General features: G+C 36.9%; 1 protein-coding gene across 2 annotated transcripts in view; it reads left to right on the top strand.

Annotated features, from left to right (window-relative positions):
* Nucleotides 1-15248, top strand: part of cntnap2a (contactin associated protein 2a) — a 349787-nt gene that overhangs the window by 232086 nt on the left and 102453 nt on the right. For both annotated transcript variants that reach the window (XM_039666809.2, XM_089125914.1), the window contains 2 exons: nucleotides 958-1077; nucleotides 2093-2293. In XM_039666809.2, the coding sequence (XP_039522743.2) occupies nucleotides 958-1077; nucleotides 2093-2293 (321 nt within the window). The remainder of the gene's footprint in view (nucleotides 1-957; nucleotides 1078-2092; nucleotides 2294-15248) is intronic.

Here is a 15248-nt window from a genome sequence, read left to right as displayed (position 1 = left end):
TGCGAAACCCCCAATCTCCGTCACTTCTGACGTAACGTCTCCGTTCCCTACTCAGGGAACGAGGGTTACATACGTAACCGAGACGTTTTCTCTCCACATCCATAATTTATCCATATTTGATTGATGTAATTTCCTTCTTTATGATAAACATGTGATGCTGCTGCTCTAGAATTTGGCCAAGATGAGGTTTCTTACCTTATTGAATGACCTTCAAATACTGTATTGAGTGCCACCTACTACTACGACTCCATCAAACGCTCACTAGGTTTTGAGACAGAGCTATTGATTCATATGAAACGTCTGTTGTATTCTCTATGTAGTCTGTTTGGGATCGGTTCTGAGAGAAATAGTTGACTGAAACTTCTTTAGGACCCCAGGGGTTAGATGGAGAGGAGAAGAGACTAGAAGTTACAAAGCTGCAACAGTTACACATAAGTCAATATGAAAGATGTTGAACCCTGTTGAGCTACTTCCCTCAAACCTCTCCGTATACGGAAAAACGTTGTATTGGTTAATAGTAAAGCTTGCAAAAAGTATAAACATTTTTTTAATACTACTCCATATATTGCACAGGGAAGCTGCTGTTTCTGTCATTCTATATTTTATTAACCAAGTTATTTTTCTATTTGGCTCATGCTTTTCTTTCCGAGTTTAATTAGTGGGATAGTTGCCTTGCTTTGTTCTGGATGTACTATGGTGGTATTGTCAGATTTCAATCTGCAAACATAATGTGTGCAGAATTGGTATTTTAATTTCACACTTCATTCTAATTAGTTTTCCATCAGTTGTCCACATAGCCCAGTTTTGGCGAAAGTTAATATAAAGGGAAAATATTGTCTTATTTGCTGAAATGTGAGTTTTAATTAAGATTTGGAGGTGTTAATATAGAAATTCTAATAAAAAAAAAATATGATATTTAATAAAGCTGTTTGGCTTATTTTTTTTTATTTCTTCCAGCTGTGTATGAGCAGTCATGTGAGGCCTACAAGCATTTGGGAAGATCATCGGATGCCTACTGGATTGACCCTGATGGAAGCGGACCGTTAGGGCCTTTCAAAGTCATCTGCAACATGACAGGTAAAATATGCAATATTATTATTTATTTTTTGTGGCTCACCATAGCACTATGAATCCAGGAAGCCCATCATTTGCATTTGAATAATAAATCAAGCCTTTAGTGTTTATTATGTTTTCAAGAACCCCACTGTTCCCATCGCTTTCTGAGACAGTATTTTATCTCAACATCTCAACCCATTTGTTTCCAAGAATATATTTCATCAATCTATGTCCACATTATCCCACTGATCCAAAAATAAATAAATAAAACAAAATGGCACTTCAGGACGGACTTAAAATGTTATCATTTCAGGACAGGAACTCTAGTCATCCCTAAGCATTGGAAATACCTGAGCAGACATGGTAGACAGCAAAAATCATTCTGAAAAGAAAGTGTCTGTCAATTTCTGAAATATATTATGCTCATTTAACAGAATTTGAAGTGTAAATCTTGTGATTCTTTAAGGTGGGAAGTAGAGATTATGGTTACAGTATGAGGTGGTTTAAAAAAGATATAAACAACAAAATGTGATTTTATTTAGAAATGTTTTTTTTTTTTATTAGGACTCATTAAATAACTTCAAAAGGTATATTATTAGCCATAAAAAATGTGTGAAATCAGTTTGTTAATAAGTATTTACTTGTTTCTTTAATGAGAAAAAAACTTCTTGAATTTAAAAAGTTAAGAAAAACATTGACTTTTTTCTTTAAAACTTAATCCAAGTATATATTTTGCACTTTTTGTTGGACCAAAGTTTGACACAATATTGAGGCATTCTTTATTATGAATTATTACCAATGCAGTGGTCAGATAACCTATGGCAAAACAAAAATCGGATGACTCGCCGAGTTTCTCACCCTTCACCAGCGAATAATCAGAAACTTAGGCACATCACTCAAAAAAGTGAAAAAAGTGACAATTCCTTCGTCAAGAAGTCAAGTTACAATAATATCTCAAGTCGTTCCAATCAAATCTCGCAGTGTTTTTCCCATGTCAGTTCTCCGTTTTATACCCGTTACTGTATCCGTGTTTCAGAGGACAAGGTGTGGATGACTGTGGTGAATAACCTTCCAGCACAGACGGCAGTGACTGGCTCCAGCCGGGAGAGGCGGACGGTGTTACAGCTGAACTACAGTGCCTCTATGGAGCAGGTCACAGCGATAACCAACAGCGCTGAGCACTGCGAGCAGCACGTAGCCTACGCCTGCCGAATGTCACGCATACTCAACACACCAGGTACACCGGGAGTGTGTGTGTGTGTGTTCATGTTTGCGCTTGCAGAATGTACATTCTTATAGGGACTTGTGGGGTGATAGAAGGTTATCTAAAACCTTGAATTAAACTGTAGTGATAGTTCTTGCTGTAACAAATGAGGGTCAAGTGTCTTGATAAGCGAGTAACATGATGGTAGAATAGGAATGCAATCTTAATAGCCCCTCGGTGTCTGATGCCGATGCACCCTTCACTGCTCTCAGTTTGAACCCACTTATGTTTGGCGGTTTTCCCAGTTGTTAAACGGCAAGACAGAACCACCTGGGAATGTTTTCTTTTTCTTTTTCAGAATTTGCTCGGTTTCAGGAGGATTAGTACAGCATTTGCTCACTGTCTGTGAGTTTGTGTGGGCTAACAGCTGGACTTAATAACTAATTAGTGCTAAATGAAATGCAGAAGTTGCTATAGAAATAATTAAGTTCAATCCCAGTTCTTAGATAAACACATTTTTGAAACATTTGTCCTGGTTAACGTGTGTGGGCGTGCAAGTTTCACTTGCTGATATTTCCATGTGCGCTCTTCTAATTAGCCGTTTACGAAAATTTAAATTGACAAGCTGTTAATGGAGGCTGAAAAACTGACAAAAGGATAAAGTGTAAGAAGTAAACTAAAATGGACTGAAAATAAGAGGCATTTTTATCTGTTCTCAATTAGAACTCTTGTAAAAAAATGTAATTTGAATTTAATTTAGTATAATTCAGCATTTATGCTAATAAGATTATATATTAAGCATATTTAAGTACAATCATTTAGCTAATTAAGATAGCTAATTAAGTGTATAATTGTCACGAATATTCAGTCATTTTAATTTTCATGGAATTTTAAAAGCTTTTGTTATTTTTTAGTTACATGTGTCTTTGTCTTTGCTCTATCAGTTGTCATTGTAATTCATTTGATCTGCACAGGTGTTCATCATTATATCCCTCATTTGCTTGTTTTTAAGGCCCCGTTTACATGAAGGGAAAACGCAGATATTTCCCTGCGGTTTGGCCTCTCGTTTACACGAAAACCCTGTTTTTATCACAGAAAACGATTATTTCTAAAAACTCTGGCCAAAGTGGAGATTTCTGAAAACGCTGACGCCGGTTATGTGTTGTCGTGTGAACTGGGAGAAACGGCGTTTTAGGTTCTCTCTTGTCGATTCTGAGGATTCTGATTGGCTTGCATGGCTTTATCCTTCTCCCTACACTGCCGCCCATAGGTTTGGCATAGTTATGATGGCGCTCGACGGCGTATTTATGTGGGTGTGTGAATGGTATTATTTTGAAAACGGAGAGGGGGAAAATATTCGTTTCGCTAAATATCTGGCTTTGTGTAAACGTGGCCTCAGTGGCTCTCTTTTCAGTGTTCTGTTGTCCGTTCTCGTCAATGTCATTTGTAGCCTATTTCTTGGTAGGCATTTGTTGGATTACCTTCATGAGTTTCATCTGCTTCTACAACTGTGTGACAGAAATGGCATGTATTGCTCGTGGTTAGTTAACATATGAACTAATGTTAACATAAAGACGTTCATAATGTTACAAAAAGATTTCCATTTAAAATAAATGTGGTTTGAAATTTCAATATAAAACTTTCTATATTAAAGAATTCTGAAAAATATTGTTTCGGACCAAAATATTAAGCTGAAGAAATTGCTGAAAATTCAGCTTTACCATCACAGCAATAAATGACATTTTAAAATGTATCAATTAAATGCAGCCTTGGTGAGCATAAGAGAGTTTTAAAAGCAAAAAATCTTACCGACCCCAAACCTTTGAGCGGTGGTATATACTGTATTTGACATATGCACATTATGCAGAATGCTGACTGCAGTTTTTCCTACTCTTTTCTCTCTCATATAGCCCTTCGGTCCTCCTTTTCTTCACCTCTGCAGCTTGTGATCATTCTCTCTTATTTATTTGTACTTCCATCCTCTGCCAGTCTTTGCCACTCTCCCCTGGCACTCTAGCGACCCATTTTCTGATTACAGTCAGCAATAACAATTTGCAGCATGGCTGATGCTAATCTAATAATGAGCATGAAGCACAGTGAAGGCTGCTATACACATTCTTAATGCTAATCTGACTTTGGGAAAAGCCTCTGCCCTTATTGTAGACTCTGCCCTCTGGGGTTTTCTCGCACTACAAGTTTGACTATATACCATATTAGTCGTGAACAGAAAATCACTCTCAGTCCACTCTATCTGTACATATGAATGCAGCTGAGGGCAGAGCCTCTCTTGCCTTACTGGATGTGCAGAGACTAAAAGTAAGCTACATTGACCAGTGTTGTGCACTCGAGACTCGGACTCAGACTTGAGACCATATTTTAATGGACTCGTGTGCATTTTGACTCGGAATTGACTCGTACTCAAACATATTGGGACTCGGAATTATTCCCGAGTCCACTCGAGTCCCATTCAAAATATGTCATGATTTAAACTGTATGTTAATATTTCTTTAAATTGTTGTTTGATTGAAACGTCCAATGATTTCTGACTTTCTTGTGCGCAACTGCGCATGACTTGAGACTATAACGTTCGCGGCATGCAAATGCAGCAGGACCCAGGTCAGATGTGATGTGGAGCATCTAGTTCAACTATGTATTGAAAATGTCTGCCTTATCATCCCTAATTCAGTTTGCATATAAGAGCCACACAGAATTCGTGTGCAGTAATGTTATGTGAAAGAGCACTTACTGATTGTAATAATTGTAAGTAATAATTGTAATTAATTTACCTTTACACCACTATGTGACATTTTTACCATTACAGTGTACATGATTCCATGATATACTGTATTTGGTTAACTGTTTGAGTACGGTGCCAATTTTATTGTTTCCACCAAATATTTTACATATTCTTGAAGATATCTTTAAGTCTGGTTATAGACCCAACCTTAGGTTATCCAACCTCTCTGGTCTCGGCTGTCTTTGGTCTCGGTCTCGATTCGGACTCGACTCTCTTTGGTCTCGGTCTCGACTCGGACTCGAGTGATCTGGTCTCGACTACAACATTGACGTTGACACTCTCAGCTTTTGAGTTTGACAACCGCATTTACTTACAGGTTTAAGTCTCGAAATGCCCCATTCAAACAGTTTCTGTTAGTGTCTCGAATGCTGTCTGTATGAACATGCAACGGGTAACGTCATACTCTTACCAGTAACCATAGCAAGAGTGACCAAAGAAAAAGTGAAAAGTCTGATCGCTTTTGACACACAAGAGTCCAATGGAGATGCAAGTTCATCAGTCAAATCTTTATTAACCAACAGCAGCTTTTATATATCTGCGTAGAGAGCGGGGCATTTAGAGCACATACACACGTACTGTAGAACACAAAAGCGAGTAGAGCAGCTCTGGTGAAGAACAGATCTAAAACCTGCTGAAAGTACAGACAGCGAAACCACACACAAAATCCTGTAACGCACAGTAGACACGTGTTTGTGCAGCTCAGAGCCGCTCTCTCGCACTGTATGACTGACAGATAACTAGTTGCCTAGTCCTTTTTTCCTTTCACACTGCGCATTTTCTGAGAATGCAGTTGTGAATCCTGAGAATTTACAGTTGGGAGTTATATAGAATGCGGTTGTCGCTCCCATTAATAACTGAACTGAATGTATTAAGGCAGGGATCTTCACACTCCCTGCGATAAAATCATCTAGATGGCTACTTGTTTTGATATACTCAAATTTATTTAATTTTTTACTTAATTTTCTCTCTGAAAATCACATTATAATTTCCCTGAAGTTTTAAGTGCCATACAATTTTAATAGTCATTTGCCACGGTGCTGGCAACAATTTTACAGTGACTGTGTGGAGTGGCACCAGTGCGACCACTAACAAATTTTAGTCATACTGGCACGAAAAAAGGTTGCAAAATGCCACCATTTACTCGCAGTCTGGAGTGTGGATCTCTAATGGCAAATTGGGGCTATTTATAGAATGTTCTTAGTTGGCAACTCACTGACTCTATGAGGGCGTCTAAGTGCCCACAAGCCCTATGTTGGAGTCAAATACAGGACTGACAACTGTATTCTGCTGCTGTGTGAATGTGGCCATTACAGTAGTTCACTGGAATCAACAAGCAAATTAACATGTCATCCTGAACTAAGCATTTTATTTCTCTCTGTTAGTATAAAAAAACATAAATAAAATACAAAATAGAAAAATGGAGTAAATAAACCACAAAGTATGTTTCATGTAAAGATGCTTAAAAAATAATTTAGTAATAATTATTTTAAGTATGTGTTATTGACTATACAAACTATGCACTATGATATACATGCACTATGAGAATAAAATAAAATATAATACTGCTCACAAGAGCCTTGTAGTCTGAAAACTACTTGTCTGAAACCCTATCCTTGATAATAACATATATTTGTTGAGTATGTGCATGAAGTGGGAGTGTATGAGACTTTGCATGATGAGATTTACAGAGTAGTGTGTTTGACCGTGTTGTGTAGTGGATGACAGTGCTGCTGTCTGGCCTTCATTAATCTTTACTGAATGACAGTCAGTGCTTTGTGCACTGTGTTGACAAACCTACAACCCTTTGAGTGTATTAATGCATGACAGCACAGGTTTCTAGTTTTACATTATTATTTGCTTGATTGACCCATTTTCATGTTTCCAAATAACTTTGTTTATTTTATAATGGCCAGACAAGATCACATTTTGTGGGATCGGTGTTGGTAATCGCAACAATTAATGGACAAGGGCTCAGCCAGTCAGCATATTGACAGAGCATATGTTCAGTAGATGAGCATTAGTGCAGGGTTGTGCTGTGTCCATGTCATTCATTGGCCAACAATATTGTCTCGGAAATAAATTGTGTTGTGTAATGAATTGGTCCCAAGATCCAATCGAATTAGATTAAAGCATTGTGCATCAAGTTGAATTAGAATTGAAGTAGTTTTTGTATTTGTGAATTCACTTTTTGTAACGCAAGACAAATTTCAGACTATACACTGACTATGCTATATTCTGATAATAATGCTTTATCACATCATCATAAGGCACAAGGTGAACCAGTACTCCCGCTGGTGCCTTTTCAAAAACAATAGGTGCATGTTTCCCCTGCATGTCACAGAATTTAAATCGTCCCTTTAGACAGTTTGTGCTCAGACGCATATGAAGAGACCGTGGAGGAGAAAACTATTTCCCAAAATATGCTTTCTAAATTGACTGTCAGGTTTCATCAAATTATGGAGGGCTGGCATTCTGCGACCAAATGAAGCGTTAAATCAGAATTGCATCCAGGGTGCATTAAGTTTGGTAATTGGGAAGTTAAACTGTAATTGTCCTAATTTCTTGATGCCTTCAACCCTCTCACGAATGAGCCGTCAGGTTGTTCTCTTGCAGCTTCACGTTGTCTGTGCCGTCCTCAGCGTCCTCAGGCCTCTTGACCTCCATTAGTTCTACATTGTGGACGGAGTTGAGAGATGTCTGCCGTACATGTCCGTATGTCATCCCTTCCCATTACGGCACAATCAACAGTGACGTTTTGTTTATTCCTCGTCCCCTACAGAGGGACCTGAGGTCCATTTGTGTTTAAATTGTTCTCTTTATAGCTAAATTAACCAGCTTCCACTATGATTAGGCCTTGGCTGTCACACAAAGGAAATTGAATGTGATGATGATGAATTGAGAAAAGTGTTTTTGTTTTGTTTTTTGTCCAGTTATGATAAACAGACAGTATAATGTCAGCTGGAGGCTGTGGCTGATTGTATGAGCAGAGCATATAAATAAGAGCAGACAGTGAGCCGTGAAGCATCAGGGGGCTCTGTGTCTGTTATGTCCACACAATTAAAAGCTTTCCTATTCTTCATCAGCAGGCAAATATGAAAGACATGAGCTGAGTGTTTGACTTCAAAAACAGGCCTTATTCATTCAGCCTTTAGTCTTCTGAAAACATCTCACTTTCAGGGCCCTATCTGTGCTGTGACCGTATTGAAATTTCTTTAAAAAAAAATCTGCATTTGAAAATGCTTTAGATTTCCTCAACCAAACATTACTTTTGGCGAGACACATTTGGCATTTTAATACTCTTTGTTTTGGTGTTGTTGTTTTTTTAAATGGTGATTTTTTTTTTCCCCCCCAATTGTTTAACCTCTTAAATAACCTGGGAGCTTTATTCGTAAGTTCAGTGTGGTTAAAAAAGTATGAAATCGGCAGCATAAATATTATTTATCATTTTTTTTTAAAATTTAATACAATGTAAATTTATAAATGTAAAAATGTAATACATAAGCAATTTGTGGTTTTGTTTAAATATTTTTTTTACGTGATTAAAGATTTTATTGTGTAGACATACATTACAGACATATGCAGTATATGTATACAGTATAGCCTATTCTCTTTGAAAAAAGTCTCGTACTGTATGCTCACCCAGACTCCGTTAATTTGATAAAAACTTAAAAATGGTAATACTGTGAAAAATGATTTAATTACTGTTTTCTATTCAAAAGTGTCATTTATTCCTGTGATGGCAAAGCTGAAATTACAGCAGCCATTGCTCCAGTCTTCAGTGTCACATGATCCTTCAGAAATCATTTTAACATGCTGATAGATCAGCATTTATTTAAAATACTTTTTTTTATTTTTTATAAATTACTTTAAAGGTGCAAAACGCAAGTCTCTGAGTTTTTGCAGAACTACGCCCCCTCTGGCGACAAGCGAAACTGCAACCAGAGGTGTGCACGCTCATGGATCACACGCACACATGCACGCTTGAACGAGCTGTTCATAACCAAAGGAGCATCAGCCGTACATATCTTTTGTTACAGTCATTATGAAGTAATAAAGTAATAAATCTGCAAATCATTTAAAATATATGAAAGAAAAGGCATTTGAGTAAATTACACACTTATGTGTGTGTGTGAGGGGGAAACGGAGGTGGTTAAAAACTTCATTTTTTTGTTTCCATCTATCTCCATGTTGGACTGTTTTATGTGCTTACTGTATCCACTTATGATTGTATCATTATGGAAACACGTTCATGAACAATATAAGTTTTTACTTTGTATAGGACCTGTTTGAGACCTAGAGCAGACCAGAGATCTCTCCATTTGTTGAAAGCTTCCCAATGTTGACTATCGTCTCATTCCGACGCCTGGCACTAGACAAAAGTTTTATTTTCTTTGTCTTACATGGAGTTTGCGTTGGGGTTTAGAATGAACTACAACCCGGTCTCTTTGAATCCATCTTCTACTTTTGTCGAAAGTTGACTAAAGTTGTGTCGCTCGAGTTGTGTTCTTTGATACGGAGAATGCCGGCGAATACACAAACCTGCCGGACATAGCCAGGCGAGTGTAACCATGCATGATGTCACGCCCAGTCTCAAATACAAGCCTCTTATTTATTTTAATGTACAGGATTATAGAGGCAATCGCAGTGATCAGAGAAGGGCTCATTCAGCCCATCAGGCAATTGTTTAAGCATGTATGGGTTAGAAAAACAGCTATTTTTAACATGAAATGTTGCATAATGCACCTTTAACTGTCACTTTTGATCAGCTTAATATGTCTTTGCTCGGAAAAAAAGTGTTTTTTTTTTTTCAGAATGTGTGTGTGCTTTATCTGTGTCTACAGTATATATATATATATATATATATATATATATATATATATATATATATGAAGAGTTCAGATGCAAAAGCCTCTAAGTGCCATTTGAAAATTTCTTCTAAAATAATCATTTTTATCAAGCTTGTATATTTAAGTTCAGTAATTTCACTTAAATGGCAATGAAGATTACCTATTAATTGTCATTTAAGTGAAATTACTGAACTTAAATATACAAACTTGATAAAAAATGGTCATTTTAGAAGAAAATTTCAAATGGCATTTAGAGGCTTTTGCATCTGAACTCTTCATATATATATAGTTACAAAACACACAGATTGCTAATTTAATCAGCATTTACCCAGATATAGAGCATAATTGAACATGCTCTGTGCATCCTTTGAATACCCTGCATTCTCTTCTGTGATGTTCTTTCTGTATTCTGGTCTTATCGGTAGGAGAGTTGTAGATCCTCTCAAGACATAAAGATTTTATTGCTGTATGTAATGTAGGAAACCGCAAAGGGCAGCCTTTAGAATTAATAACGACACTGGACCAGAGTAGGAAATGGAGAGAGATAGTTATGCACTCTTTTTCTATCTTTTCTCAAATTCAAATCACTCTTGCAATTTCCCCATCTACAAATCTACCAGAAAACCCAAGTGTAAAGCATTTTTTTTTTTTCAGTTCAAACAAACTTGGTTGTGTACATTTACTGCTCAATCAAAGTGTTTCAGTTTCAGGATTTTAGATAAAACAAACCCACTGTCAATGTATTAAAATGTCATACATTTTTATGGAAACAGCAGTTTGAGGACTAGTTCTTCCATGCCATCAAAGTCCAACTTACTGATTGGTTATCTGGTTGTGGCAGTACTTGAGTGAAAGACTATATACTTTACCATATTATTTTATTCTTTTTAAGAGGTAGTTTTTGAAGAATAAAAACAACATGAAGGTGAGTAAATGATGACATATATTGTATAGTTTAACTATTCCTATGAATGTGGTGCTTGCATAGCACAACAACAAAAAATGCTTTTACTAACTTAAAAAGTGTTAACCATGCCTTTCAAAACTATATTATTGCTTACTGTGAAGTTAAGCGCAGCACTACATTTATCATTAATAATTGCTTTTGTTGATGCTATCAGAATAAACCGCTTCTGTTATTAGTTAATTCATCATATTTATTTTCGCTGTTGACCTTAAATGTTTGCTCGCTGGTCCATGAATTAAGGAAAACGCGTTGTTTTGCTTTTGTGTGCTTCCTGGTCTTTGTACAAGGATATGAAGATAAATTATGTTGCATAAACGTTCTATCAGAGTAACCAGTGCTTGTCCAAACCGCACAGTTTAAAACCACATTAAAATTCAGACTGTCAATTGTGCTTATTATTAGAGGTGCTCAGACAGCTCATTGCCATGACACTCTTAAACTGAAATTGACGTCATTTGGTTTACCCTACATGAACCCAAACGTTTGCCCTTTGACCGCCAGACTATTCATATTGGGAAAGATATGCAGAGAAACAGCTCAAATGCATAATGAGATGCAAAGTAAGCAGGCGTTCTGACAGTGTGAGAATGAACAAAGCTCTTTAGCTGAAAATGAACCAAAATGTTTCTGTTGGTCATGTAATGTTTTAGTTATGGGTGTAATTATAGTTTAATTCATGGTGAGAGGTGAATCGCTAAGAATTTGCTACATGGATTTTGTAAATAATGTTTTTGAATGTCAAAGAGAACGTTCATTTACAGTAAGTGCACTCGTTTGTTGAGTCAATGGAACCATCTCAATTATGGCTTGAAAGGACAAAGCTGTATAAAGTGGCCCCAAAAAGCATTGTGATATTCAGACCACTGTTTATATGGGCCAATGTCACTGTTTCACACATGGTTTTCCTTTTAGAATCCGAAAGAACCACAGCTCTGTAATTCACTATTTGCATATGACACCAGTAATCTGAAATTAGCATTTGATATTAGCATTTACTGTGACAGGAAGAGCGTGATTAAACTTCATTTCCCAAAACAGACCAAAATATGCCTCTCTAGATTGCATTGTTCTGGTGCAACCTTTAGTAAATGTTAACTAGATCTAAGCAATGTTTGTTTTGTTGTGAAGAGATCCTATTTACAGATGAGTCAATAGTACTGAGCTATTGGCTTCACCTTTGTTTTTAGTGCCATGTAAATAAATTTAGCATTCTAATGTGCCCTTGTCCCACGTGAGATCTGGTGACAGGTTTAGAGGAAGTTTAATTGGGAAAAGGATCCTCTTGGGTGTGGCTAAAGTACTTTTTCTGTCCAAAATGTGTCTTCAGTGTTAAGTTCAGCTGAATTTTAGACTTAAATCTATGAAGTAAGGCACCATTATTAACTTAACTTAAATAAAAGTCCCCCTGTAGTCAATAATTGTATCCCATAAACTCATCTTTGATCTCCAAAATGACAAAACAAATAAATAAATAAATAATAACTCTACACCCTTTCCTCAGTTTGTATACAGTATTTTACGAAAGTGAGTACTCCCCTCACATTTCAGCAAACATTTCTCACAAGGACAATACTATATAATTGAAAGTTGTATATATTTTATACTAGTCAATGTGCTGCTGTGTCTATAGTATTGTCCCTTGAGAAGATGTACTAAAATGTTTGAAATGTGAGGGGTGTACTCACTTTCGTGATATGAAAATGAGCCCCGTCTCCACTCACTCACCAGCTCAGAGATCCACTTCTGACGATCAACTTTGCGCCACCTGGCGGTCATTTCGCGAACGACTTTGAAATGCGACTGGTATATTTTTGCCGCGGTGCATTTGACGCAGCCGTTGACGCGGCGGTAATAGGCATTCTGGTTGAGTACCTACTGTAATAGGAGCTACCTTGATGTTATTATTGAGGACATGATGTTTGATGCCTTATTAGCATGCATGCTGTATATCAGATATAATAGAAATTGATTCAATTCCTGGCTAGTACGAGCTTATTAGAAGCCATGGAGGTTTGTGTGGATCTTTAAATGGAGATCTTACTCAGAGTTAATGAGTTAAAGTACACGTCTTGTGCACTCAGTCATTCACGCTGTGAAATACGGCCTAATACCATTTGCATATATTAATGCATCATTAAATTCAATAATGTAGTCATATGTTTTATTGACACCTTCATATGTCATTTATCAGCCTGCGTTTGTGCATGACTGGAATGCCTTAAATCTTCATGCCTACTTTTTTCAGATTGAAGTTAATGAGAAATTTGTTAAGTCGCATTATCTTTTTCTCTTCCCCTTCCAAAACACACAAGCTACATTTTCAGTCAGTCTTCAGAACGTATGCTTTCCGGACAAGCTGTGCATTTATCAATGCCACAGTTGCAGTAAAAAAAAAAGATTCTGAGCTTAGTGCACTATCCATTGTTATGTGACAGTCGCCTGCGTGTTATATCTGTGAGCAGAAGTTAAAATTTAGTCGTGACAATGGGATGGACTTTACCCAGGATGCAGTCGGCCTCCCATGGCAGCAATAGCAGGAAAACAGTGTCCAAGAGGAAGGCGCAGTTAATTGCACTGGGCAGCCACGCCACAGTTTGCCTCATGTGCTCCAGATGGTTCAGGACAACACAAGCTGCTTCATTATCAACATGCTCAGCCCTGTTTGTGCCTGCTGGCACAAGGGGTTCATGGATTGCTTATGGTTTATATTAGGGGCACATTCCAGGAAAATGGGATGTCCTCTACCTTTTCCAGTTCTGATAGTAATGAATTTCCATGTAGACATAAACTTTAAAGGTGATGATACACAGGGCAGCTTTTTTTTTTTTTTTTTTTTTGAGCAATGTTGCTGGGCAATGTTGCCATCAATGGGCAAGATGAGACACGGGGCCCATGACCGATCTAAAGTATTCAGATGGAAATGCGTTTCCCATTCTCAATAGGAAAGTGCCCTGTGTATCATTACCTTTACAACATTTATTAATCTAGGTTAATGTTAATTTAATGTAACATTTTGAAGTGTAGGAATGAACATTGGTTAATGAATTATGAACAAACATGATTTTAAAATGAACAATTGTAGGGTACAGTATAGTACATTATAGAGATAATTAATGCTATAGGAAAGCTCTGTTAACTACTAGTATACCTATAATCAATTAACTGATGTTGAATTGAATTAATTTAACCTTTTTGTAGTGTTACCATAAAAGTTACTAATGATTGAGTTTAACTATAGAGTTTAATTATTCTAAATGAATGTGATATCATTTTTATAGTAAGAAAATGGCTGTTTAAAAGCATCATTTATTGATTGATTAATTGGATGATTGATCTTGTAATTCTACAGTACATCTTAAATCGTTTTGACCGGTACATCTTAACCCCACCCCCAGATACTTTGAAATGTCTTTACTGTCTCTTTTGATCAATTTAATGTATCAATGCTGAATAAAAGTATTAATTTCTTCATGTAAAAAAAGAAATTTTTTAATGGAATGGATTCCCCTTCTGTGATGGATACCTGGGGGATAAAAATCTAATTCGGACTGGAAATGTCACTTTTGCGGTTGTGTTCAGTATTTCATTAGGTAGATATTGCTCTACATGGAAACCATAAATAAAAAATGCCTTGCCAAGTGGAAACAGAGCTTAGTTCACAGCCTTGCTTTCCCATTGTGACAGTGATGTGCACAGAGACATGGCATTCTCTGCTTAAAATACGAAATTTCCATTCCGTACCCTTAGGAGATTAAACCAGAATTTTTCTTAGTGATTTTGGACAATTTCTCTGAAAAATACAGGTTGATATGGTTGCATGTTTGTGCATGTAGACGATCTTCACACCCTGCTGATATCACATCCTGATCCTAACTCCCTGAGAGATACAAATTGCTATACATCCTTGTGATCTGAGGAAACCATGTGGCTGCGAGTCCATGAAATATTTAACACACAGTAATGCATTTACAATATTTTTAGATAGGATAGTATGTCTAGTCTTTGAAAAAGAAAGTGACGTGAAGGCCAAGTAACTCATACTCAGAATTTCACCTCATCATTAAATTCTTCCGAGTTAATGCACACACATTAGTAGTAATGAGTAGCGTACACGCACAGAGAGCAGAAGGCAGCCATTTTGCTGTGGCGCCCGGGGAGCAATTGGGGGTTCTGTGCCTTGCTTAAGGACACCTCAGTAAATTCCTAATCGTAACGGTATTGAGAATCGAACCCACAACCTTCAGATTACCATTTTGATTCTCTAATTAGGCCATGCCTACTCCTAAGAGATTTTCCCATTTTGCCCTTTTCTTTAGATAAAATAGAAATATTGCAATGGATTGTTCCCTCATACACTATCTGCTTTTGCAATGCCGT

This window comes from Pimephales promelas, chromosome 22 (genome assembly GCF_988280905.1).
Source record: "Pimephales promelas chromosome 22, fPimPro1.hap1.1, whole genome shotgun sequence".
In the NCBI taxonomy this organism is placed as follows: Eukaryota; Metazoa; Chordata; class Actinopteri; order Cypriniformes; family Leuciscidae; genus Pimephales; species Pimephales promelas.
The sequence above is the reverse complement of the archived record's forward strand: the minus strand, read 5'-3'. Positions and strand labels throughout refer to the sequence as shown.